The sequence below is a fragment of the Lissotriton vulgaris genome, chromosome 3_1, assembly GCF_964263255.1.
Source record: "Lissotriton vulgaris chromosome 3_1, aLisVul1.2, whole genome shotgun sequence".
In the NCBI taxonomy this organism is placed as follows: Eukaryota; Metazoa; Chordata; class Amphibia; order Caudata; family Salamandridae; genus Lissotriton; species Lissotriton vulgaris.
The window spans coordinates 559965819-559993044 of record NC_141689.1 but is presented as its reverse complement, the minus strand read 5'-3'; the positions used below and the strand labels follow the sequence as shown (position 1 = coordinate 559993044).

General features: G+C 43.9%; 1 protein-coding gene across 7 annotated transcripts in view; it reads left to right on the top strand.

Annotated features, from left to right (window-relative positions):
• The window catches only part of SSBP2 (single stranded DNA binding protein 2), an 836850-nt gene that overhangs the window by 343928 nt on the left and 465696 nt on the right, over positions 1 to 27226 (top strand). For all 7 annotated transcript variants that reach the window (XM_086960847.1, XM_086960848.1, XM_086960845.1 and 4 more), the window contains exons 3-4: positions 3262 to 3323; positions 25444 to 25528. In XM_086960847.1, coding sequence (XP_086816973.1) covers positions 3262 to 3323; positions 25444 to 25528 — 147 coding nt within the window. The remainder of the gene's footprint in view (positions 1 to 3261; positions 3324 to 25443; positions 25529 to 27226) is intronic.

Sequence of the window (27226 nt, the reverse complement as noted above, 5' to 3'; positions counted from 1 at the left end):
TTCACTAGTTCCGAAAATCTACAACTAATTCTTAGAAAACTCTGCTTCAGCAGCTAGGGACTTTCCCTTGCTCGAGAACTGACTTGTCCAAGAACTCATGGAGTTTTCAAAGAACTGAGAGTCTTTAATGACGTTATTATGTCCAACTTTACATCAAACTCTGCAACTTCAAGGTATAAATATGCCCACACTTGCCTTAGCAAACACACGGTGGTTTGGAGCTGTTCGACTATCTACTTGCCCGGCGCACCCTGCTACTGCAAGTGCCGAAGGAAGCAGACGCACTGAGAGAGACGCTGTCTTTTTCTCCTGCCGAGAAATCCAGCTCCAGTGTTTCCAAGCTACCCTTGCGGGTTGTTGGGAAATAGAGTCCTGAGCCTGAACTTCTTTGTTCCAAACTAAGGTACAGAGCTGATTAGACCCTAAGAGAAATCCTGGACAGATTCTTGGCAAAAGAATAATCTATTTATTCTACACCTCACTTCTTCCCTCGTACTAAGATTAGGTTAGGTACACCGGGGTAGGCGTATTTTAGAAGCACCAGTTGAGTACTTTTAGCCTATGTTATTTATGTATGTATTTATCTATGGTTTAGGCACCATACAATGCTCTTACAGTATTATTTTATTCTACTCTTTATACTGTATGCTTTATATTTTACAACCAGTTTTTTTACGATTGTAGCAGTTCATTTCTTATGCTTGAGAAAGAAGACTGTTCAATAAATACTTTTATTGAAAACTCCTGTCTCTCCATTTCTCTGCACGTCTGGTGAAACGAAGCATGCACGATTGCCTGAGTAAAATATCTATCTATTGTTTCCACGACTCTGATGATCAGTTTTATCTTGGGGAAACAAAGTTGTCATGTTTATGTGGTTGTCAAACTAATCCCTTCTTGTGAATTCGAGAAAGTTTCTAGTGACCTCTGAGCTAGCTGGCACTCACAATTAAGTCTAATATATTCAATAGAGACCTAGTAGGCCTCAGTCCTACGTCACATCTATAGGATATGTTATTCCAATGCGCAGATCCTATTGGGAATATAGGAACTACACTACATGGCGCCCAACGTTTGTTTGGTAAGGCACTAATTTAACGCTAGATACTAGAGTAACTCAGTTGTGCTTTTCACAGAGACCCCTTTATCCCGTAAATACTCCAATAGACGTCTGAAGTGGGTTAAAGGATAAAATATCCGCCATAAACTGAGTAGGACGAAAAATCCTATGTATTAGTTTTGGTTTTGTTCAACGTTGAATGATAGTGTTGCAAAATATTGTGCACCTTATCTTTATTTCATTGAAACTTTCTCTGCAAACTTCCTAAACAAAATGTCAGGCGAAGACAATCCTGGGAGCAGTGGAACTGCAGTAAATGCAAACCAACCATGTTTTGACGTTACAGGTTTCCGACATGACGACGTGGATGCTATAAACATCCCTGCAAATGAGGAAAGCCTTAGCTATAAAGCTTATAGAAAATGGCCTATCACCAAGAGGTGGTAGTCATATTTGTCATAGAGGCACATGAATATCAGCAGACACAGGTATTCTATTCATGGATTATCTTTCCACAAGCAAATCCAACAACACCTGTGTTCCACTTCTACAAGATGGAGGAACCTCCAGTGGAAAACGCTCCTTTCGACGATGTAGAAATTCCACTAACTTACCAAGAGCATCAGCTCTGGTTTAAAGGCGCCCTACAACATCAAAATCACATTACCAGACTCAGTCCACTAGGTAGACCAGGAGCAACATGGCCGGTACTAGCCAGCTATACACCATATCCTGCCATAGATCAAATGACCGGTCCAGAACTATTAGCTCAGCTGAAACAATGTATTAAAATACTTAGACAATTGGTACAATATGTCATGCAGACTTTGACAATCCAACCTGCTATAAGAATTCCACAGCACACCCCTCATCAGGGAAACACAAACAAAATCACACCACAGACTATACAGTCCGTTATCGGTAAGTTGCCCACAAAAAGGGAACAAATTCCATTCTGGTTAACCCAGAAAATTACTCAAATAGAGGCAGTATTTCCCGATAGTACACCTCATGAGAAACACAGTATTCTAACAATCTGTTTACCAATGGGGATTGCACCACACATGGAGGACTGTGACACTTGGGGTACAGTCTTTGCTTCAATCTACACAAAAACACATGGTGTTCCGTCTATGGCGGTGATACCAGACGTTCTGAGACAGATTCAAAATGAATACGGTCCAGAACCAGCTTTGAATCTTTGTATGAAATTACTGAAAGATTTCAAACAGCTCTCTGCTATTTTCGGTTTTGGACTAAGGCACTGAAAGTGATCGTAGAATTGACAGAGAAGCTGAACTTGTTGATCCTGAGCCCTGCCTATTGGGCTTAATGCCCAGATCGAAGGAATCTAAATACTGCACAAGATTTATAGTTCTTGCCCTAGTATCAGTAAAATGACATAAAGCAATGGTGTGAATGTTCCCCAGAGACTCAAACTGAATCTCTAATTGAAAGGTTGGATGAATTGGGGTAAGGCTGAAGCTGACCGTCTTGATGCCTTGAGCGGCAGGGCGAGGATGGGCTGCGAATAAATCCAAATCAGACACATGCCCCCTTTGAACATACGCTGCAAGCCATCAAACACCAATAATGAACAAAATTGAAGTGGAAATTGTAATGAAGCTTCCTGCTGGCAGGACCCATTGATTATGATCCGTTTGGAGGAATGATCTGAGCATATTTCACGTCAATATTATGCCACAAAGGCTTCTTATCACCTGTATTGAGTTCTGCTTTTTGATAGGAAGGAGACTGAGTGTGGACTTGTGGGCAAGATAGACGTCAGATACTGAACGTCAGTGGTTAAAGTGACATATGACAACCTAGGAGATTATATTTGCTTGCTTAAGTGGGGTTGTTTTCCACGGTTTATGAAAGGGACTTGGGATATCCCTCTCCGTTGTGACTGAGTAACCCGTCCACCAGGGTCTAAATCAGACCCTTAGGATCCTATCTTCACACCACATTATACCTCATATTTTATGTAAAAATTGTAGAGAAAGAGGCGCATTGTTAACAATACCTTCAAGATGCTTAAACTGTGTGAAAATGTACCATATGATGCCCATTTACTCGCACGGTATTGCATATTATGAAAAGAGAATAAAGTTATTGCAAATAATTCAGTTGCATGATACTTGTGCTCTGTATATTTTGATAAAGAGGGTTTGTCAATATGTTCTGTTTCTTCATTGTAGATAAGATGGGAAAAAAATATTACGCTGGGTGAGCCTCCGGGATTTCTACATTCTTGGTGGTGGTAAGTACTTTAATTTCTTGTTTTTTCATACTCCAATTAATTGCCACTGTTATTCTAAGATTAATGAGCTGTAACACAGGAGAACATGGATAATGTGGGCCTGTTTCTTCTGTAAATGTGCAATGTTTTCTTGCCGTCTGTCCAGCTATGCACTTCATCATTTTTGATTTGCATGTTAAGTTTACAAGTGTTCTTCAACAAAATGCTACGACATAAAAACATTTTTTCTAGCAAACATTATTTTTCACATCATGATACAGGGTTCTCTTGAGTGCGTATTGATGGAGAATACTTGAAAAAAGAGACGTTTGAAAGGCATGTGCAAAATAGTTAATTGCCCAGGGTCCCCACCTTTCAAGGGACCCCCCTTGGAAAGTAAACTTTCTGGCTTTGACCTCCCTGTTTCCTTTGTCTAAACCTCTCTCCGTCTATACGTCTGACTCGGTTTCTCTAACCTGTCATCTTAAGGATTTTTGGGGGACCTAGGATAGATTTATTTCAAGTGTATTTGTGTGACCCTGTTAAAGTTTCACATATAATTTAGTATTGTTTAGCATCATTCGGGCTTAAATCGCAGAAAATGGATAATAAACAGATGTTTGCATTTCTTACAAGGCCCCCAAACTGTCTTGCCCAGCGCCCCCCAAAATGTCTCTCCCAGGGCTCCCCAGATCCTTAAGATGACACTGCGTCTTTCAGTCCGCAAGAGTTCTAATGTATTTTACTGCGTAACTTGGAGTGCAAAAAGGTGTATATCCAAAGTTGAGGATTAACTCTGTACCTTGTTTCTAGAGATGACATTGTACATGACATCAAATGGCTCGTCATTCTTGCTAGCTGTTTTGATATTATAGGAGACAGCTTATGGTGAAGGCTGGTAAAATGGGACATGTGACAAGAAGGGTAGGGACTGTGTGGTAAGGAACACGTTAAAATTGAAAAGGAGATGAACAATTGCGAACGAGAGAAGACAAAAGGGATAAGGTGAAAGCGAGAAGAAAGGGAGAGCATTCACATTTATTGTAGCTAGTGCACTGAACAGAACTAATACTCAATACATATAAAATATCAAATGGTTTGTACATCTAAAGAGAAAAGGTTTAAAAGTAAGAGGTTCATTACTCTTTTGGGTTCACATGGCAGATCATTCTGTGGCCATGTCGGACTTCTAAAAGCATTGTAGCAAACCCTTGTCAATCACAACAACGAAACATGTAGATCTCTCAGATTGGTACTCCATTTGCAAGAGAAGAGCTCCACTTGCAAGAGAAGAGTGGCACTTTCTATGAGTTCTGGTTAACATTAAGACTCTTTGGACGTTTTTTTAATGGTCTTTTTGACCTTATTTATGATGGTTGAGCATGTTCTGACACAATTAATCGTATTATTTTCTTGCTCATTTGTTGTTCACCAACAGTGCCTCTCTGTTATTACAAGTCTGTTTCCTGGCTCATCATAAAATCCTAGCTGGATAATGGCTGGTCTAAATATTTGTCCTTTGGGGCAATTCCTGATACTATGGGGTGACCTAAAGGTGGCCTCCTTTCTTTGTGCATTTTTGGTATTTTGGTCTGTTTGAGAGCTGCCCTTTCTAATTTGGACATGTTGAACTGGCTTTCTGGTTCGTTTGCCAAATCTTCAATTTTCACAATGCTTGCTTATTCAGACGACGAGATTTATGGTCACATTGTAGTGCGGGGGGGGGGGGGGGGGGGGGGGTTGAATGTATGATTTGTTCTGATGTCTGTGTTGCTATTTCTACAACGAATTCCCAAAGAAAGCTTTTAACTGGATTTTCAGAAAAACAATTCTGCTAATTGTTTCCTCAAATTAAAAACGTCGGATTTTGGGATGGGAGTAATTCCTAAGTGATTGTTGAGGAACTATATCTGTGTCTCAGTCAGATTAATTTGGGTCCGGCTCACCATCAAATGTAAATGTAAATGTAAATGTAAGGTGTTTTGTAGCGCGCTCAATTACTACCGGAGTATCCTGGAGCGAATGACCGCTGGGGAACCCGTCCTGGCTTTCCCTGTGAGATGGTCCCATGCTGGGTATCTCCAAGGTGAAGCCAGGCATCCCCGGCGTCTGTGGGGGGCCGTTGTAGAGATGAGGCAAGCTTAATGCCCAGAGTTACCGAGTGTGATCACTGCCCAAAGTGGGCACCGAGGCGAGAAATTATCAGTCCGCTGACCCTGGTCCTCGACCCTGCCGCGTCGGGAATCGAACCCTGGTCCCGGGCCGTTCTCAGCCTCCGGGTCTGCCGCCTCTAACCAGTGAGCCACACCTCTCTAAATCTGATGTATGTGGGTTATTCCAGGAGTCGTGTTTTACTAGAGCTCTGCTAAATCTGTGCTTTGCTTTCCTTTGCTTTGAGTCGCCCTATGGGTGTCCTCAGGCCTTACTCTGAGAATTTGTAAACGGGTATGGCGGTACTTCCATCCCAAACTTACTATTTATTTGATACCCTTGTTAAATAGTGTTAACTATGCATGTCAGAAGGTTTTTAGCAGGCATTAATTTGGTCTTGCTTGACTGAAAGTGTGGTAGAAGGATAACTGTAAATGACTTAAATTAAAAATTATGTGCGCACATGCATGTCTGTCTATAAATAGGTTTCGTGTACCATGGTAGCCAAACAAAAATATATAATTTATCTGGAGAATCCCACAAATTCATACCTAAATTAGCCTAATGTAAATGTGTTGTTTAGTTTATTATCTCACACTTGGAATTCTGGACTTGAGTGGGTGTCTAAATGACTATTCCTGTGAAATGGCTAAGTGGTGCTGTGGATTGTGCATTTGGCATAAGAGCAGTAGTGCTAAAAATACATCTTAAAATCCAAATTGGTAAAGCTGGCTAACGGAAGATTCAAATTTTTATTTTAATGTGCAAATAGTGTGTGGGTAAACAAATGTAATGCCTAGAGGAGGGTTGTTGGAAGTTCATACAGTGGTTGATGTAAGCTGGTCCTTAATTGTGAAGGGTTTTGTAGGTGTGGCTCAGCATCTTCAAATTACATCTCTTTTGAATAGGAAGCCAGTGGAGGGTGTGATGTAGGTCTGTATGGGGAGGTAGAGGATGTATTTCTTTAGTTAAGGTTTTATATAGCGCTAGCTAGACCCGGAGGTATCTGAGCGCTTTACAGAATAGAGAACAAGGCAATAATCAGACACTGAGCATATTACATGCCGTAATCATAGCTTCAAAAATACATAAAACTGTATACAAGGGAAAGCATACTTAGGCGGAGTAGGAGGAATACACAAAAGATATATATGAACAGAAAAAATAAAATCATTTATCCATCAGGTGGGATTACTAAATTGAGGTAATTTCGAACATTAGAGTCCATGGAGCGAAAGACATCAAGACAATAGATGCAAACACCAAGAAAGGAAAACAGCCAACTAATCAATGGAGTTTGAACTGACCAAGTGAGCCTATTAAGTACCGAAATTCTGTTTGTTCCTGAGTTCCAGTATTTATCGAGGAGATGTTGTTTTAAGTCACTTTTGAAGCCCGGGTAGGAGGAGTTGCATCGTAGGTCCCTCTGGATGGAGTTCCAAAGGCTGGGAGCATTACCTGAAAAAGAGCAAGCCTGGGAAGTTTTCCTTTTTAATTTGGGAGGAACGAAAACAAGGGTGGTGGAGCTTCTCATAAGTCTGGTTCTTCCTGCTTTTGTGAGTTTTTTGTCTAAATAGTCAGGGGAATCGAAATTTACCTAGCATAGTAACGGTAAGTTTCAATTCTATTAAGGACACGGAGGCGAGGATTATGCTTTTCTCTCTCCGCTGCTATTCATAAGTAGCCGCATAGCAGCCAGAAAAGCAATAAACATGGAAACAATATCACATATACCCAACATCGGGCTAATAAGAACAACAGAAAAAAATCAGAACACATTAGGGAACTACATATCCCATCAGTCCATGCTCATAGTCTTCTTCAGTGTCCACAATCCTTAAGGTAGGGCGTCCATCTTGTGGTCTCTTCCTCTTTCTTCGCGCGTGACACGCCACATTGGCAAAAATCCCCAGCTCTGGGACAACAGCTGGTGGCCAAGTAACCTGGTCTTGCCCCCAAATCCTACCATAAAAGCAAAAAACTTGGGTGTGGTATTGGACAGTGCTCTGTTCATGAAATCACATGTCTCCACTGTCTGTGGCAGAGGCTTTGCATTATTGAAAATGCTCAGACGAGTCTTCCCCTGGATTCCGACTGAGTGTAGGAAGACCCTGGTCCAGTCGCTGCTGATGAGCAGACTGGACTACGGCAACTCTCTGTTTGTTGGAATGGCAGACTATCTTTTCTCTAAACTGCAGATAGTGCAAAATGCCGTGGCAAAGGCTGTATGCAATAAGAAGAGATATGATTCGGCCAAAAATTGCATGCGAGAACTACATTGGCTCCCAATGCGACAAAGAGCCAACTTCAAATTACTGTGTATCACACACAAGGTACTTTACAATACAGGCCCTACCATTCTACACAATAAAGTCAAATTCCATAGACCATCGAGGAACCTTCGATCCAGAACTTCAGGAAGAGCAAACACTACCAACGTGAAGACTGTCAGGATGGGAGAGCGGGCTTTCTCTCACCTAGCTGCAAGCAAGTGGAATGAACTACCTCCCAATCTCAGACTGACAGAATGTCTCTTATCATTTAGGAAACAATTAAAGACACTACTCTTCCCTAAACCAGAATAATCAGTAATCAATGCGGTTATCGTACCCCTCAGCACCAAACCTCAGCGCCGTGATATCCTATTTAGGATGATTGTTAGCGCTTTATAAATAAATTAAATACAAATACAAATCAACGGTCTTGCTTTGCTCCATCATTACCTAGCAGGAAAAACACAACAGCGTGAGCGTTGCCATTCCGCTAGAGAAAATAAGACCAAACCGTAAGAACAACACTCGTCACAAGAACAAGTCTTAATGATCGCATTTAAAAGATAGACCGATTACTTACACCAATACGGGGAGGGATCTCCGCAGGAAGTGTGGGTGGGATAATCCTTTCCTCCGTGTCCTTAATAGAATTGAAACTTACCGTTACTATGCTTGGCAAATTTCGATTCTATGTCAGGACCGGAGGCTTCAGATTATGCTTGTTCAAAGCTTATTAACCACCAAACTTGCAATATCCACCACCGGCTTGAAGTAAAACCTCTTGAAAGTGGAATCCGAAGACCAATCCGCCGCACGCATTAGGTCCTCTAAACGTGCTCCCAAGGAGAAAGCCTTCGAGGCCATAGCGCCCCTAGCTGAATGAGCTCCAAACTGTTAAGTATCAATGCCAGCTTCTTGGAGCACCTAACGGGCGATGGTGGGGGAAGACACCGCCTTGTGCGGTTTTCGTAGCGCAATAAAGAGTTGCCTCTCGCCCGGAGGGCGAAATGCCGCTGTAACGTCCTCGTATGTCTTCAAACACTGCACAACACAAAGCTTGGGCACGTCCACAAAGGCCGGATACGAGATAGATCTCGTAGCGGACTTTGTACGGCACCCAACAGTAAAAGTAACCCCCTCTGGGGAAAACATCCATGCAGAAATATCCAAGGCACGCACATCAGAAACCCTACGACAGGACACCAATCACAAAAGCATAGCCAATTTAGCCGACAACTCTTTCAGTGAAAGATACTGGTTGTGCTGCCAGGAAAGAAAGTTTAGAACCACATTCATGTCCCACAAGACTGAATATCCCGGCTCCGGGGGTAAAAAAAGGCATACGCCCCAAAGAAGCCTGCAAACCAAGGGATGTTCCCCGACGGGGGCCCCATCCAACGGTTCGTGTGCTGCCGAGATCGCCTAACGTATTGCGTTAATGGTCCTATAAGCCAGCCCATCCGCTGCCAACTCCGCTAGGAAATTTTGGATGGGAACGACACCTGCAACCATGGGATCCAGGTCCTGTCGAAGACACCAACGAACCCAACTGGACCATGCTGAGCGGTACCTCTTTGTGGTACTGTCAGCCCAAGCTTTAGACAAGAAGGACTCAGCCGAGCCCGAAAGTCCTGGGAGCGACCAGCGTCTCCGTAAAGCCGCCCCGCCATGAGGCGGAGAGAATCCTGTATGATGAGGTGATGAGGCTCCCCGTCCGGGTTAAGAAGGAGGTGAGGAAACCGGGGAAGTAGGATTGGAGAATCTCAAGAAAGTTCCAGAAGAATTGGAAACCAAACTTGCGACCTCCACCAGGGTGTCACCATCTCCACGTCTGCTTTTTGGCGGCCTAGAAGGGCCGCTGACCTCACCACCATCGAAAACGGAGGGAAAGCGTAAGGCTTTTCCCGACTCCAGTCTTGGAGAAACGCATCGGTGGCCTCCGCCAGGGGATCCGGTCTCCAACTGAAAAACCTCGGTAACTGGAAATCGAGGCGGGACGCAAAGAGATCCACAGAGAACGGGCCCCACATGGTCTCTAACCAGTGAAACACCCTCGCGTCCAACTTCCAGAGACTCGAGTCCCGCAGGTACCTCGAATGCCAATCCGCCACCTGATTGGCCTGGCCCGGCAGGTACTCCGCCGTCACCGAGACCTGATGAGCGAGGCAGTAATCCCAAAAATCCTTTGCCAGATCTGCCAAGGCTCGCGACCGAGGGCCACCCAGGTGATTGACATAGTGGACCACTGAGATGTTGTCCATCCGTAAAAGCACGCATGACTTCGCCGAGTCCTTGGTCCAACAATGGACAGCGAAAGAGCCCGCCAGGAGCTCTAGACAGTTGATATGGAGTTGTAGCTCCTCTAACGACCAACCGCTGCCTGTGGAAAAATCCCCGCAGCGGGCGCCCCAGCCTGTTCTGCTGGCGTCCGACTATTATCAAGTCCGGAACCGACCCGAAAATTGACCGGCCGTTCCATGCCTCCATATGGGAGAGCCACCAGGACATCTCTCCTTTCACTTCCTCCGACAGAGGAACCAACTGTTCGTAAGTCAGGCCCCTTCTGAGGTGGTAAGCCTTGAGGTGCTGAAGGGCCCGATAATGAAGCAGCCCCGGAAAGATTGCCTGAATCGAGGATGAAAGAAGCCCTACTACCCTGGCAATCTGGCGTAGGGACGTGTGAGACTTGGCGATAGTCTGTCGAAGCACGTGCCGGATTTTGGCCATCTTCCGAGAAGGAAGGCTCAGACGCCTGCACCGAGTCCACAACGAACCCCAGTAACACCATCCTCTGGGGGGGTGCGAAGACGGACTTGTCCTTGTTGACCATGAAACACCTCACCTGCAACAAAGAAATTGTCTGGTCGAGTTGAAGCACCAACTTGTTGGGACATTAGGCCATAAGCAGGATGTCGTCCAGGTAGACAATCATCCGTATGCCTCGACTCCGAAGGACCTCCACTGCCGGGCGTAGCAGTTTGGTGAAACACCAGGGGGCCGAGGAAAGTCCGAACGGAAGGGCCGTGAACTCGAAAATCTGGTCCCGCCAGAGAAACTGTAGGAACAGACGATGAAGCGGGTGTAAGGGAACTACCAGATAAGCATCCTTGAGGTCCAAACGGACCATCCAGTCGTTGGGCAAAAGCACGTCTCTCAGGAGGTGAATACCCTCCATCTTGAAGTGGTTGTACACCAACCAGCCGTTGAACTACCGGAGGTTTATAACAGGCCTCTTGCCCCCGTCTGTCTTTTCCACTAGGAAAACATTGCTGAGGAAACTGGAGGGGTGTCTCATTGATCGGCAAATGGCCCCTTTGCGTAACAGCTCTGAGACCTCTTCGTCGATCAACCGCCCATCTTCCCGGGAGAAAAGAATCGGGCGCGGGGCGTTCACCTGGAAGGGGTGATCGTAAAACTCTATACGGAAACCCCGCACAGTTTGAAGAACCCAGGCGTCCCTCGTGATGGCCACCCAGGCCTCCAGGAAACAAGCCAACCGCCCCCCTATAAGCACTCGGTCCAGAGAGATTACACTCACCGTGGGAACTATTGTTTTTTGCGTCGTTCCTGAAGCCGCCTATTCCTCAAACATTGGCCTTTGGTGGGATAAAAGTTGTTATAGTTGGCCGAGGAGTTGTACTTGCCTCTGCCGGAGCTTTGCCCCTTATTGGGTTGAGTCTGACCGCCACGGCCGGTCGTGAGGCCCCTACCACGACCGTCCCCCCTAGAAAAACGCTGCTGGAACACCCTTTTGATGGTGGATTGGGCTTTGTCTAGGGAGGAGAAAGTGGAAACAAACTTCCCCAGTTCTTTTATGAATGGGTCACCAAACAGGCCCTATTGCGCCACCGCTCCCGCCTCCGAAGAGGCCAGATCCCCTAACTTGGGGTCTAATTTAATGAGCAGCGAGCGCCGGCGTTCGGTAGAAAGCACACAGTTGGCATTGCCCAAGAAAATGACTGCCCTCTGGGCCCAATTAGATAAAACGTCTGGCTGGGGCTATGGTAGTGCCCGAAGCCTTGGCTTCCTCTGCCATATCGAGGATCTTCGTCAGGGGGCCTATGGTATCCAAAAGTTTATCCTGGCACGACCGCCAAGAGCGGTCGATGCCCTTGCGAGGGTCCTTCACAGATTTTGCCATAAAGGTGGCCATCTTCCCGTCAAGCTCCGGAGTCATGGCCAACTTCCCTTCCAATGTAGGACGTGGACATTCTCCCCTCAGGCAACTACGTGCCTCCTTCTCTAGAGGCTTGCGGAGGCGCCCCACCATGAACTTCGCGACCTTGTCGCCCGGCGTCCAGGCGGCCGACCTCGGGTGGATTATATCGTCCGGGTCCAGCATACCTGAGGCGTCCTGAGGCAACTCGGTCGAGGTACCGGACGGGCCAAGACCGCACCGAATCGTCGGTGTCCGCAGGGGAGAGCCCTCCCGGGGAGGAAGGGGCTGTCCCCGTGTGCACCGAAGGGCTCTGGCCGGGAGCGACGCCGGGGCAGGGTCAGTCACCTTAGCCATAAACGCATCCCTTAGGCGTCCTTATCCACACTCGGCGCACCCCCCGAGCTGCAATCCCTACAGACCTTCTTGGGTGCTGGCGGATTCCACTCCAAAGGGAACTGGGAAACTGCAGGGGCGCTCAGTGGCGCAGGAGCTAGCTTCGCGCACTCCTCTACTATACGGGCCGAGAGCCTATCCTCCATAGGCATCACTATCTCCTGCACACACCTGTAGATGGATTGATCCACTGCATCATAAAATTCATCATCTCCCAAATACTGCTGGGTCTCCTCCTCCTCTACATAATATCCTTCCGCCATGCTTGCGCTTTGCTATGCTGCGGAAAAGGCGGACGTTTCCAACTGGCACTAGTGACCAGGGGTATGGGCCAACCGAAGGCTAGCAAAGGCTTTTGTCACTGGTGAGCCAGGGAGTATAGGGGCAGCACTCCACCCAGCGCGCAGACCCTCTTAGTAAAGACCGAGTCAAACCCCGCCTCCCGGCGCGCTTCGTTACGGTATACACTGGCCAGCGGACTAACCGCCAATAGTGCTGGGAAGGTATAGCCCGAAGGCGTAAATTGCGGTAATCCGCTAGTACAGACCCGTCAAGGGCGTAAATCAAAATGGGGCAATACAACCCAACAGGGCGTCAAGGTGAGGCGGCAGAGGAAGGCCCTGGCGTGACTCTCCTCCTCAGCGCCTGACAGGGAACCGCGCTGAGGAGAACGAAACCCGACGCCTCCCTCTAGCGGCGAGGAGGCAGCGCCGCAACTCTCGGGGACAGTCGCGTCGGGGGCGAAACGTCCCCGCGACAATAAATCAGGGCTCTGAAAGATAAAACGTGCACGTAAATATCAATGAAGAGCCCCTAAGCCAATCTACATACACACAGTGCCTAGAACCCAAAACACCCCCACAGTTACAATAACGAGTGAGAGCATAGGAAAAAAGCACTCAACTGGCTGCGAAGCAGCGAAGAAAGAGGAGAGACCACAAGATGGACGCCCTACCTTAAGGATTGTGGACACTGTAGAAGGACTATGAGCATGGACTGATGGGATATGTAGTTCCCTAATGTGTTATGATTTTTTTCTGTTCTTCTTATTAGCCCGATGTTGGGTATATGTGATATTTTTTTCATGTTTATTGCTTTTCTGGTTGCTATGCGGTTACTTTTGAATAAACAGCGGGGAGAGAAAAGCATAATCTGAAGCCTCCAGTCCTGACATAGAATTAGAGTGAAGTGCTTTGTGGGTGATTCAAGCAGTCCTGTAGATACATCTTCCTTCTATGGGAAGTCAGTTTAGGGATTTGAGGGCAGGTGTGATGTGTTCATACCGATTAATGTCTGTTATGAGCTGGTCTGCAATGTTTAGTACTGGACTGAGATGGGGGGGGGGGGGGGGGAGGGGAGTTTTCGGGATCTCAGTGAGGATGGCATTCCCGTAGTCCAGTTTGGAGAGGACCAGAGGTTGGACAACCCTTTTAAAATCGTCCGCTGGAATGAATGGTTTAATTTTTTGGAGGTGTTTAAGTGTGTCAAGCGCTCCTTTTGGCTGTGTTTTTGATGTGATACTTAATTGACAGATTTTTGTCCAGGGTGAAGCCTAAGGATTTAGCCGAGTTGAATAGAGTAATGAACAATATAGGGCCTTCTGGTCACTGAGGCAGCCTTGGATTGAAAGGTGGTTACTTTTACAGGAGAACAGGATAACTTCTGTTTTGATGGGGTTTAATTTTACATGGTTGGAGTTAAACCAAGATTGTATCTTACTCAGTGTGACGTTAAGATGTAGGATGTCACTGGATGATTTGATTTTGTAGTAGAGTTGCTTGTCATCTGCATAGAGGTGGTATTTGATCCCTTCTTACTTCAGGATGATAGTAAAGGGCTCCATGAAGAGGGTGAAAAGTGAGAAGAGGGTTGAGCCCTGGGGGACACCAAGAGTAACCGGTGTGGGTTTCGAGAGGCAGGACTTAATTTTGATTTGTTGTGAAAGGTGTTGTAGGTAAGATGTGAACCATTTTTAAAACGATGCCGTTGAAACCGGAGCGGATCTCCAGTGACTCCAGTAGGGATTTGTGATTGACTGTATCAAAAGCAGCTGATAGGTCAAGTAGGATAAGTAGGCACTCATTTCCATCCTCTAATGATCGATGGGTGTCATCTCAATATTGAGCATGGCAGTCTCTAAGCTGCAGCCTTTTCTGAAACCAGATTGGAAGGATGACTTTGGCCGCTGACTTTTATATGGTCTGGAAATGGGTGGTGATTCCTACTCTGAGTGAGTTGCCTTAGCCCAGCTGGCTGATGGTTCGTCTGTGTTGACTGGGAGCCTTTTAAAGATTTTCCAGAGCATTCGAAGAGTGAGGAAGCAGGCAGATGAGTGCATTGATCTGGCTTTTAATTGTGAGCTTGCTGTACAAGGTATCTCCAAGATACCGGGCATGGCCTTTCGGAGTGGGTGAGGGTCCTAGTTCGGAAGGCCAGCAGGAGCCATTCCACTGAGGGTGTTGTTCCCAAAGATCACCACTTCCATTTTGTGCGTGTTGAGTTTTAGGCAGTTGCTTTTCATCCAGTTGGTGACACTCGACATTCGCCTGTGGAAGATGGCTCATGTGGTGGAGGGGACTTCTGATAGCTGATGAGCTGGGTGTTGTCTGCGTAGGATATAATGCTTAATCCATGGGTTCTGACAGTATTGGCCATGCCGCTCATGTAGGGGTTGAACAGTGTGGGGGTGAGGGCAGAGCTTTGAGGGATGCCACAGATGAAGATTTTGGGTTCCGATGTAATTGGGTCTTTCGGTGAGGAAGGAGGCATTCCATTTAAGGGTATTTCCTTGGATTCTGTTCTGATGAAGCCTCTTGATAAGGGTCTGCTGGGTTTCGGACAAAAAGAACAAACGACAGACCAAGGTCCAGCTCAACCAATAAACATGTACAGTCAGTAACAAGATGGTGCAACACACTTCCTGCACCCGTCGTCCAAAGGTGCAAATCAGTCACAATTTTCAAGAAAAAATTGAAGGTGCACTCGTAGAAAGTTAGACACGCAAGCAGGGATTCCAAAAAGTGATTCTTTTTATTGAGTCAATCTTTAAAACTGGCACACAGTCAACTCGTATCGTTCCCAGTAGTGCCAAAAGGGAACTTCGTCAGGGCTCTTAAATATTTGACCAATAAGCGTTGAAAAAAAATATGGCAAAACAAGCGATGTCCTGAAGAGCACAATACGCTTGGACCAGTATTGATGAGGATCTCTTGTATAATCGGCCAATCAGAAATGATGAGTTGACTAAACCAGTAGCGCCTTGGGCGGCACAGTGTGGCATGTATTCTTTTGAATACATGTTCTTGTGACTCACCCTTCATTAACCCCTTCGAAGCTAATGACGAGCTGGGCTCGTCATGGTGCTTACCTGCCGTGCGCGGATGACGGCTGGAATGCCAGAAACCGGTCCTCAGAAGCTTGTTTCCGGTCCAGGGAAGGCATGGCTTGGCAGTTCGGGCTGGACTGTTCCCATGAGGCACAGGGTCAGACTGATTTGCATATGGGCATGTCTGAACTGGGGTGGTGTGGAGGGCAAAAAAACGATGGATTTAGGCCCAGATCTCTGTACTGGGGTGAATGTATGACATTGTTCTGCATTCTGTCCATCAACTGTGGTTTTTGCAATTGTCACCCGAGTGGGATGGGTATGCTCAGACGTGAGTCCCATGCTCTCCACACCAATTGATTCAAGCAAGCCGGCTGAAGACGGCTCGAATGCCAGAAACCGGTCCTCGGAAGCTTGTTTCCGGTCCAGGGAAGGCATGGCTTGGCAGTTCGGGCTGGACTGTTCCCATGAGGCACAGGGTCAGACTGATTTGCATATGGCCATGTCTGAACTGGGGTGTGTGGAGTGCAAAAAAACGATGGATTTAGGCCCAGATCTCTGTACTGGGGTGAGTATGACATTGCTCTGCATTCTATCCATCAACTGTGGTTTTTGCAATGGATGATGTCGCGGCGGCCCCTGGCACCAGGAGAGGGCCACCAGAGTGAGGAGTGGGCCGCGCTAGGCACCGAAGCCGCAGAGTGCCATCATGTGACGGGGTGCCGGCCGCGCCCCCACCCTGCCGCACACCAATTGGTTGGCGCCGCCGCGCCCAACAGAAGCTGCCCCCTGATTGGCGGCTGGGCCAGGACGAGTCCCGGAAGCTGGGAGAGGCCTCGTGGAGGCCGCTTTGGAAGTACCGGGTCCCCGTGTGGAAGAGGGGCCCGGGTGAAGCCAGAAGTGAGCGGCGACATTGCGGGCCCCCCGCTGTAGTTGGAGTGCCCAGAGTGCTGCCATGCGTCCAGCGGCTGTCTGCAAGAGCACGGAGGGGGGGCCTCGAGGCACATTGTCGGTGCCTGCCTCCCTCCGCCTCGAAGTCCTGGGTGAGTGGGACCTCGAGCGGAGCCACCTCGGGAGGGACCTGAGTGATTTCCGAGTCCCGGAGGGGACTCCAACAGTAAAAGACCTTTCCACCTCTGTGCAGCTGCCCTTGCAGACCGGTCGGAACCCAGCAGGTTGCCCTTAGTAAATGTCTTTGTGGTGGGCATGATCCGCCTAGTGTGACTGTGGTGCACCTGTGTGAGGAGGATTCCCAGAGGTCCCTCTACTGATGTTGTTCTAGGCCTGACGGGTTTCAGATTTACCTCCTGTTAACGCTGTTGGTGCCATTTATATTTGCACAGTGTCGCTGGCCTAAGGAGCTTATCCACAAGGGGCTTCCATGACTAATGTTTATCTTTATGCAGAGGGCTGTCTGTTATATGCAGACTGATGTTACCCCTGAGGTTAATATTTTACGCCTATTGATTGCTTGTATGCTGATGCCATGCATGAGGGGACCTTCACGCCTAAAGATTTATTTTACGCCTACAGCTTACTTCTAGATGAGGCCAAGGATTAAGGTCTGAGCTGGCCCTGCAACATTGATCCTATGTTTTATGCATTTCCTGACATTCTTTTTATTTCAGCTGGACACTGATGGACTTACTTTTTATTCTTTTTCCCATTTTCCCTGTAAATAATCCCCCTGGTATACTTTGCTCTGGCGCCAGTTGGCGCCCCCTTGTGATTACTGCTATTATTGTGGTTTACCTTTGCAGGTTGGAGACAATAAATACAAAACGTATTCTTTTTCCAACCAGAAGCAGTGTTGTGCCTCTTTTCTAGTGTGCCTGGTGTGTCGTCTGTGGGTACTGCGTGGTTACTTTACACATGTCCTCTGAAGTTTGGCCTACCCTCTCTGCTCTATGCTACCCCCTGTAGAATTGGTAACCCCATTTCTTACAAGCAGATTATGATATTTACAAAGTAGTAGGTAGGTATGCGTGGCTGGCTTATTCCCACACTCTTTACAACATTCCATGATTATGTAATGTGATGTGCTCCACACCATGTTTGAGCAGGACTCGAACTCTTGCAACACATCCTATGACGTCCCACATAGAACATACTACATTCAGCACTCTTCCTAATATACTCACAAAAGGGTGCCCAGAAACTAGTAAAAATATGAGCATTTTGTGACACCATCATGAGTATGAAACACTAGATAAATGCTACAAAACAATGCGATCAATCACGTCTCTCAACTATGAGTGTCTGTAATTAGGTCAGCAAGAGCGGAGTTGTGTTTTTTAACCTCATAAGGTGACTTCTATTTTGCGTCTTTTTTTTTTTTTTTTTTTGCAAAACTGCAAAAGAGTTGTAAATTGGGCTAGGCTGTTTTCACATCAAATACATTTCAATATAGTCCATTCAGAGGTTTTTGTTGTAGGTGCAATGCTTTTTGCCTATGGAAGTAAAATCTGGTCAGTACTTTTGGGACCACTACTTATAATTTTGGCAATCGCATTATAATTTTGCTCTTTAATGGATGTTTGCATAATTCCCTAGGGTCGAGTGAGTGCGGGTGAGTCAAACTTTAATAAGGATGTCTGCCGGTTTTTCAAACGTTATTGAAGCTTAAAAGAAAAGTAATTCCTTCAGCGAGAGGTATCTAGAATTAGAGTTGTTGTCACAATGTGCACGTGTGTGTGTGTGTGTGTGTGTGTGTATGTATGTATATGCATGCATGTGTATATATATGTATGTATGTATGTATGCATATTACCTACTAGCAATAGCTAGTAGGTAGTTATAGTTAGGGCAAAAGTTTCCATAGGTCAAGCGTTTGTTTTGCCACTCATTTTAGTGCCGCTTGACGAATCTTCACCAAACTTTCAAAAAGCTTCCCCTTTCTGGTTCAGCAGCGGTTTTCAAACACGTTTTCCCCATGTTATGTCTATGGGGATTTTTCATTTATTGAGCACAACTACAGCCTGAATCGCGAGACTGAATTACACCAAATTTGGCAGAAAGATGGATGTTGGTTCAGAAAGCGTGCTTTTTGTGATTTGGTGTAAATCCGTTCAGTAGTTTCAGAGATATTTACATTTATAAAAAGTAGATATCTGGGGACGCAAGTCCTTGCAGTGGACTCCCTGATCCTACTGAAATTTGATTGGCTGCCAACACTTAACCCAGGAAGTGTTGGCAGCCATCTTGGGACTCTGCTTGAAGGCGAGTCCCACAAAAAAGAAAAAATTAAGAAAAAGGGGCAGAATAGGAATGCCATGCATTATAGAGATTTTTCTTATTCAATTTTGCTGCAAATTTACGGGTGAATTTGTGGATTCACTGCAGAATTGAAGGAAAACAAAAGCGCGGAAGGGCCAAATCCCGGGGGCACATGAAAAATGAAGAGAGGGGGTGCGCGGGCCCCCCTCAAAGGGTTTAATCAAACCACAACCTCCCCGGGGCTTCAACTTTAATAAGGGGGCCACGTGGAATCCCTCCCCCCACCCCCCGGCATACCGCCACCTTCCGAGACTTTTTGTTTATAGGTGGCAGACTGCCACCTCCCTGGGGCTATTGACAAATGGAATGCGGTGGAGCTTTAGATTTTAATGCAATAAAAAAAAAAGTTTTTGAAAGGCTGAGCTCTGGGGCAAAAATCAGCTTGGGGAGGGTGGGCGCATGGCCGGCCTCACAATTGAAAAAAGGGCTCGCCCTGGGCGTTGAGGTCAAAAATTGCTGGAGAAGGGGAGGGCTATGCAGCCCTATACCCTTTAACAAAAAAAAAACCTGACCAGCAAGTCGCCGGAGACCCTGCACCCCCACATGCACTGCTGGTTGGGGAATGAAGCCCCCTTGATTGCAGAGGGTCCGGGGGGGGGCAAGAAGCCCTCCTGTTACTTCCAGTATGTCCCTTACAGCAGGACTCATGAGAGCTGGTTGGAGACCCCGCTCCCTTTCTCCACCACTCTGCAAATGAGACTACCAGTTAAAAAAACTCACAGAAATTCACTTAAACAACCAAAGGTTACAGGGAAGTTATAGTAAGGAAATAGAAATAAAAAAACCTTCTCAATTCACTGAGAAAGACCAGAGGTTACAGGACTCTCGGCTCGATCGATGGCAGCAGCTTAGCACCATGTGACTTTGTGCCTTAGCTCACTTAATCTCCATGACGGCCACCAGCGCCTTGAGACCATTAGGGGTGAGTAGTTTGCGCCCCCTGCACCTGCAATGCACTGCTTATGACCTCCCAAATTACATCACTCATGAGCCTGGGCAATTACGTTTGATGCACAACACTCCTTACTGTCACAAATATAGGGGTGTTAATGTACAACTCTCTATCTTCTCTAAAATTCTTCCTTTCTTGAAAATTGAGCATAGTATGGTTCTTACAAGAGCACTAATATTGGGATGTCTAGACTAGCAAAATATTGTCCTCTCAGGATGCCATAAGAAGCTCAGTGACTGCCTCGAAATACTTCAAAATTAGTCAGCTAGAATATAGCCTGAACCTTTACAAACATTACTTTGTCAAACTAGCACTGAAAGCACTTCACTGGCTTAAGTAGAAGCTAAGCGTAAGTTCATAGACCTCTACATTACTCACCAAGGCTGTTGGGTGAAACTGAAACCAAAAACATCTTTACTCATTAGCTCCACACAACTTATCTCTTGGAACCTTAACTCGTTGACCGCACGTTGCAATACCCAGCGATCCCTAAGCCGGTTTAAACATGTACGTAGACCTTAGGAATCAAGGATCCTAAGTTTGGATCCCAGAGAATGTCTTGGAACGACATGAACTCAAATCTGATAGTCAATCCATCTGTGGTTCATAAAGCAGCTAATCAAATTCGGTAGTGACTGAAGAACATTGATATGTCTCTGCTACATCGATCAGACTAACAACCTCGCAAAGTTGACATTTATTCTCACCTGATTCACTCTGAAGTAACCAAACAAGGCACATATAAATAAATAGTTAGAATAAATAAATAGAATCAATAAATAAATCTATTCCTAAAATCATAGACCATATGGTTATATTCTAAAACAAAACAAAAACTATGATATTTGCCAGTTATGGTGGGCGAAGGAACCGTAATTCTTTCCTGTGCACTGTTCACATGACTCCATTGAGCATGTCAGTCGGCTCAGGTTATCACTTAAAACAAGGTTGTATGCCCAAACTGTAAAGGGCATATCCAAAGGGCAAGTACAATTAACTACCATATAAAAAAATGTTTATTTTAATACTTTCTTTTAGTGACTTTTAGGTCTTGCCAAAGAACATTTGATATCTCTTGCAAGACCTATTGCTAATCGACAGTTGTCTTAGAGCCCTCCATTGCTTACCATGGTTGTGCAGACAAAATATTGAGTTTTAAATGTCGACTTACAGAAATAACGAGTCCTAAATATTGTTAGTGAGAAATATCGACAACAAGAATTTAGTGATCAAGAATATCGATTTAAGGTAAGAAATATTGATTTTTAAAAATAGAATTGTTTAATATAGTTTGCAAAATTATAACTTTAAAATATCAATTGTTAGTGTTATGTATATTAACGTATATTTTAAATGTATGTGATGTATTATTTTTGTATAAGAATTGTTTATATTTTTTAATATGTTACATTTTTTAGTAGTTATTAAATTTTGTATTTATTAGTTCCGTAGTGGGTTTATAGGGGAATAGAGTGGTAGGTAGTTTAAGGATATTAAACTAATGATTATTTTTTATTTAATATCTAATTTATATTTTATACTGTTGTGTGAAGTAATTTATTTATTAATTATTGGTTAGTAATTAATCAATTGATAATTATCTTAATTGTGTAATTAATTTTAGGTGTGAGTTGTGGGGTTTATAGAGGTAAAGGGTGGGAAGTAATTTATTTTTCATTAATTGATAATTAGTCGTGCATTGCTAATTAATGTATTTAAAATTAATGATTGCAATTGTGTAATTAAATTTAGGTGTGGATTGTGGGGTTTATAGGGGCAAACGGTGGGAAGTATTTTTGATAATTCCACGTTAATTAATATTCATTAATTGTAAATTAAATATGGAAATTGTGTAATTACTTTTAGGTGCTGTGGGGTTTATAGTGGTAAAGGTTGCAAAGTAAATTGTGTCTAATTAATTGTTAATATTTAATTAATTGACATTTATTTAGGGTAATTTATTTTTATGTATGTGGTTTTTACTTTTAAAGGGGTAATTGGTGGCTATTAAATACATCTTACATACTTTATAATTAGCTGTTTGATAGTAAAAGTTTTTTAAAATAAGTTTTAATTGTGTAACAAATTTTTTTACAGTTTAATTTTAGCTGTGTTGTGGGGATTATAGGGTTAAAGTGTGGAAAGTAAATTAATTTATATTGTATTTTTGTATTCATTTTTCTTAAACGGTAATTATGTTAATTATGGAAGTACATTTTTTTTAATTTAGATGAGTTGTGATTTGTGTGGTGTTATAGGGTAGGAAATAAAATAAATAAATGTATGTTTTTTTTGTATTCTAGTTAAAAATATTTGTTTAAAGTTTTTTTATTGTAGTTCATATAATATTCGTAGGTATTTGTTATATGTAATGAACACGTTTTGTTTTTCATTTTTAATATTACATATATTTGTGTTTTAATTTTTAACATTTACATATTTATTTATTTTGTTTTTGTAATATTTTTTGATTTTTTTCAAAAATATATTTTTTATTTTAATTTTGAACTGACTGGACTGTGAATAGTCCATTTTATCCCCCAGCTATACAACATTTTCCCTACTGTTGCACTGCCAGGAGTAGTAATTTAAACCCCTTTGCTATCCAACACTTTTCTAATTGTTGCACTCAGTAGAGTGGGGAATTGTAATTTTTACTCCTCCGCTATCCAACACTTTCTCTACTGTTGCACTCAGTAGAGTAGGAATAGTAATTTTTACCCCTCCGCTAACGAACACTTTCCCTACTGTTGCACTGACTCAAGTTGGAATAGTAACTCTTATCCTTTCGCTATCCAACACATTCCCTACTGTTGCACTGACTGTATTGGGAAATTTAAGTTGAAATATTTTTAAATAGTTTCATGTTTTAATTTATAATTAAATATTTACTAATTATATTTTGTTCTTGAGATATATATATTTGTACATTTTTATAAAATTATAAAATACATTCAAATTAAGTTTGTTTTAAAGTAAATATATATATTTTTGTTTACCTTTTTAAATTCAGATTGTTATATTTTGTTAATGTATATTAAGTTTAATTTATTTTGTTAAAAATAATTTTATTTAATATATTTGATATTTATTTTTTTTATATATAAAAATTGATATTTTGCACAACTATATTTTTTTACCTCTATATTTGTTGTCAATATTTTTGTGCTTACCTGTTTAAGTATAGGGAGTCGATATTTATGACGTCGATATTTTTTACGTCTATGTTGGCAGTGAACCGCTTATCATTAAATGTCTTCCTTGCTACTCTCACTTGCTTCCTATTTGTCACCTTACTTAGTTTTTTTCCCTCTTCTTGTGCTTGTCCCTTCCTTGCAGCATGCACCTAATTTTTGTGTCCTTCCACTGTTTCCTTTACAGGCCCTACTTTTTTTCTTCTTGGTTACGTGCTCTACAAAAGTGTTTTCAGCTGTCACGCTCATGAACTTCTCCCTCTGTTGTGTTCCTCACTCACCCTCTCTCGGATGCTGTTCTTGTTTCCATCCGCCCACCTTCCCTTCCATTCTTGCTACCCCACCACCCACTTGTCAGTTTGCTTCCCACCCTGCCCACCTTCCATTGTTAGCTTGCTGCCCCAGGCCCTGCCACCCACCCTCTGTTGTATTGTATATGCGTTTCTCTTTCAAGTGTTCTCTGCACCGCCCAATTTTCTCTCCGGCCCTCCTTTTGTTAGAGTTCTATGAAGCAGCTAGGGCTAATGTGCCTTTTCAACAAGGAAGTGGTCTGGGTTACAACGGGGCATAGAGCCCCCTGTTACCCAGACCACTTCCCCATTTATTATTGGAAAACGCAGATTAGTAATGGTGCTTCATAGAAATCTTTTAAAAAGAAATGTTTTGTAATCTCCTGCATTGCAGCAGCTCTGTTGTACAGTATATTTATCAATTAATGGCAAAGCCAAAAAGCTCTTGTAGGCGAGTCCTGTTGGCTTTGCCAATGCTTGTTTAAATAAATGTTTTCATGATCTATATTAACCTGTGTCAAAAACAAGGGACCTGTAGTAACTGGTCTTTGGTCCCACGCATATGCCTCTGGGTACAGCGTGGCTCCTTCTGCCATGGCTTTGCACTCAGCCAGTCTCTCATTAGAGCCTGTTTCCATGTGTAATAAAAATGTGAAACAGAGGTTGAATGGTTCAAATGATGTACCCCCACTATCTGCAGTCCTGGAACACACCTGCTCAAGCTTGGTCTTGCTGAAGGGCATGTGCACCGTGTCTACCTGCCCTCGTCTCATTACCCACTGGACATGATGGCTCTCTATTTGGTAAACACCCCTTACTATGCATCCGTCACCCCACATGTTGTTACTATTCGGTTGTTAAAACAACCGCATTGTAACACATACAATTACCCTGCGAGTCATAACAACGACTTGCGAAGGATGGAGAAGGTGTTGAATTAAAAATCCAACATCTTCCCTTCTGTCCATACAGACTGGAGTTGGAATAGTAAATTATACTATTACAACATCCAGCGTCCCCCTCCACAAGTCGTTGTTATGACCTGCGGGGTAATGGCAGCGTTGTTACAACGCGGTCGTAGTAACAACCGTGTTGTAACAACATGCAAGGTGAGGGAAAGCGGAAAAAGAGGCATATTCCTCTATTTTGTTTGTATTTTTAAGCCTGCATATCTCAGTTCAGTTATTTATATTCAAAATAGTGACGGGTATCGTTTCTGGCTTCCATAGAACTACGGCTTCCTGCTCGACTCTGCAAATGTCTTGCTGAAAAATAACTTTTATATGTTTTAGGGCATAACCTCTCTCTGCGACTCCCTTCCTACCTGGTTGTTTCACAATGCTGGATCTAGAAACGTTAATGGACCCTTCATCACTTCGCGTAATTAAGACTACAACTAAGTGTTCTTTATCATGACATGCTAACCAGTAACTTAAATCCCCATATCTCTTTATCATCTATGGATAGCTATCAATCAGTCAAAAAACATTCCTAGAGTGCACAGCTACTCGATAGTGTCCCCGCGCTAACAGATCAGTGAGATAAAAGGATCTACAGGGGGTAGGCTGAACACTTTATTAAACATCCAAGTCTTCAACTGACGTCTATAAGACTCTGGGTCTTTAATGGCTCTGAGAGTCCAGAGCAAAGAATTCCAGTCTCTGGTAGCCACAGCAGAAAATGGAGATTCACCTCATCTTTCTTCTTTGTCTTGGGCACTACTGTCAGTAAAGCCTTCGAACAGTGCAGTGTTCGTGTTGGCTGGTAGTGCGGTAGCCTCTTGGACAATTAAATTAAAATGTCGCTAACTTTTGAACAGATTTATTACCAACCACAAAAAGTTCCTGTTCCGGAGTAAAATTGGCTTTTCTTCCCAGCTGGGTGTAATTCTGCTTCGCAGTTTTTGCAAAACTAAGCAAAGTTCCCATGGGACTTGAATCTTTTAGGTTCACTTACTTGAATGGCTGCATGCACAAAAGTGTCCGTGCTATTCATGATGCTTGCTATGTGCGTCAATATGGACATGTATCTAGAAGGATGAAGAACAAAATAATAAATGTATCTGCTTTTAAAACTGTGTCCGTGATTTAGATCCAGTGCCAACCAATCTGTATTATTGTATTTGCAGTGTATTTTGGGATCTTTACTGTGCTGCTCCTGAAAGAAGAGAAACCTGTGAACACTCGAGTGAAGCTAAAGCTTTCCACGATTATGTGAGTTAATGCTTCCCAGTAATAATTAGTATTTTTACATTTTCTTTCTCCGCCTGAGGTGGCTTTTGTCCTCTTCTATTATATCTTATTACTACTGGCATATGAGTAATATCCTCCAACTCCCAAGTTTATGGCAGACTTCAAATGTGTTATTTTCTTGCAGTCGTATTGTCTGAGGTCTCCAGATTTATTTCTGTAAATGAATAAGCATAATCTTTGTTTGAGTACCATTGTATAATTGGTAGCATGTGTGTATGGCTCTTGGCAGGAAGGGTGAATGCAGTCCTCCCTCCCATCTGTTGAGATGTTTCTATATTCACATCTAGGAGGGCTGTGTGGTCTCATCCTGGGTCAACCGTGGATAAGATGTCTGTGTCATGGTGTCCAAGCGCATTGTTGAGATTTTTATTTTCAAAAGCGTGATGTAGATTTTTATTGATGGTCTGCAGCCAGCCATAGATTTCCTCAAACGTTTGACTGCATGAGCTGTGGACGCAAAGACCTGATTTTGAAAGCTCTAGAGGTAGAAGCTGGACTTTGGCTTCCATTGGACTACTATGTTTATAGCAGAATTCTTACGTTTTTGTGATACACATACAATGCCAAGAGCACCCAAGAAATCCGATTTCTTTGAGTTCTTTAATGAATCCTGTTCTATTTTGTGGCAGTTGTCATTACAAGGTTTGTGGCACGAATGTGAAACTTGACCTCATGATATGCTTATAAATGTTAACAAAATCGTTATTTCAGATTCTCCAGTATTGGGGTGTCTTTCATAGATTCACATGCTTGAATATTCCCCGTCGTCAAAGTGGGAGCCCCACGGTTAATAAAATAGTAATAAAAACCAATCATATATGTATATAAAAACCTAATACATACATCCTAAAACTCATAAGTACCAAGGTTAGCATTAACACTCAGAAATACATTAGAAGAAGAAAGGCACTTGAATAACAGATCCATGTCATTATGCTAGTCCAAACTACAGCCAATCAGGCGCAAGCACCCCTCTAGAACCTTCTCTTCAGAGGCTCAGGCCCTCAGATTTTCTACCGCATGTCGTGTGAAGGGAGTTTCCCTGAGCTATGCTCAGTTTTTTCTACTTCCTTTGGATTTTCTTCAGCTTTTGGAATGTCTTCAAGTAATAAATCTTTTTCGACCATGTGCTTCTTGTGGGAAGTTGCGGCTCTTCTCAGAGGACCCTCACAAGAAGTGTATTTACTGCCTCTATCCAGAACATGAGGTAGGCAACTGTAAAATTTGCAGGACTTTCTCAAACAAGACCTTTAAGGACAGGGAAGGGAGTCTCCTTCTGTCATTGCAGAGGTTGAAGGATAAGGATTCACCTCTTTCTGATGCAGAAAGCCTTGTGTCAGGTTTGTCTGGAGCCACTTCCAAGCGTAGCAGTGTGCAGGGCTTACCCTCTCCATTCTTAAAAAAGAGGAAGCTTCAGCTCCATTAGGCTCCTGCTGTGTCTCCACCTCGTCCTGCTATGCCTACGCCCCCGAAATCGTCAACTGGAGCGCGGCGATCTGTCTGACGACGATATCTGCAGTTTCTAGCTCTCTGACAACGACAGTGACGATGACTTCTGCCAGCAGGTCGTCAACGGCGGCTGCGGCTACGTTGGTGTGTGTGAGCCTCAAATCAGTCTTGTCGATTCCAATCTCCTCGTCGACGTCCAAATCTTCGTCG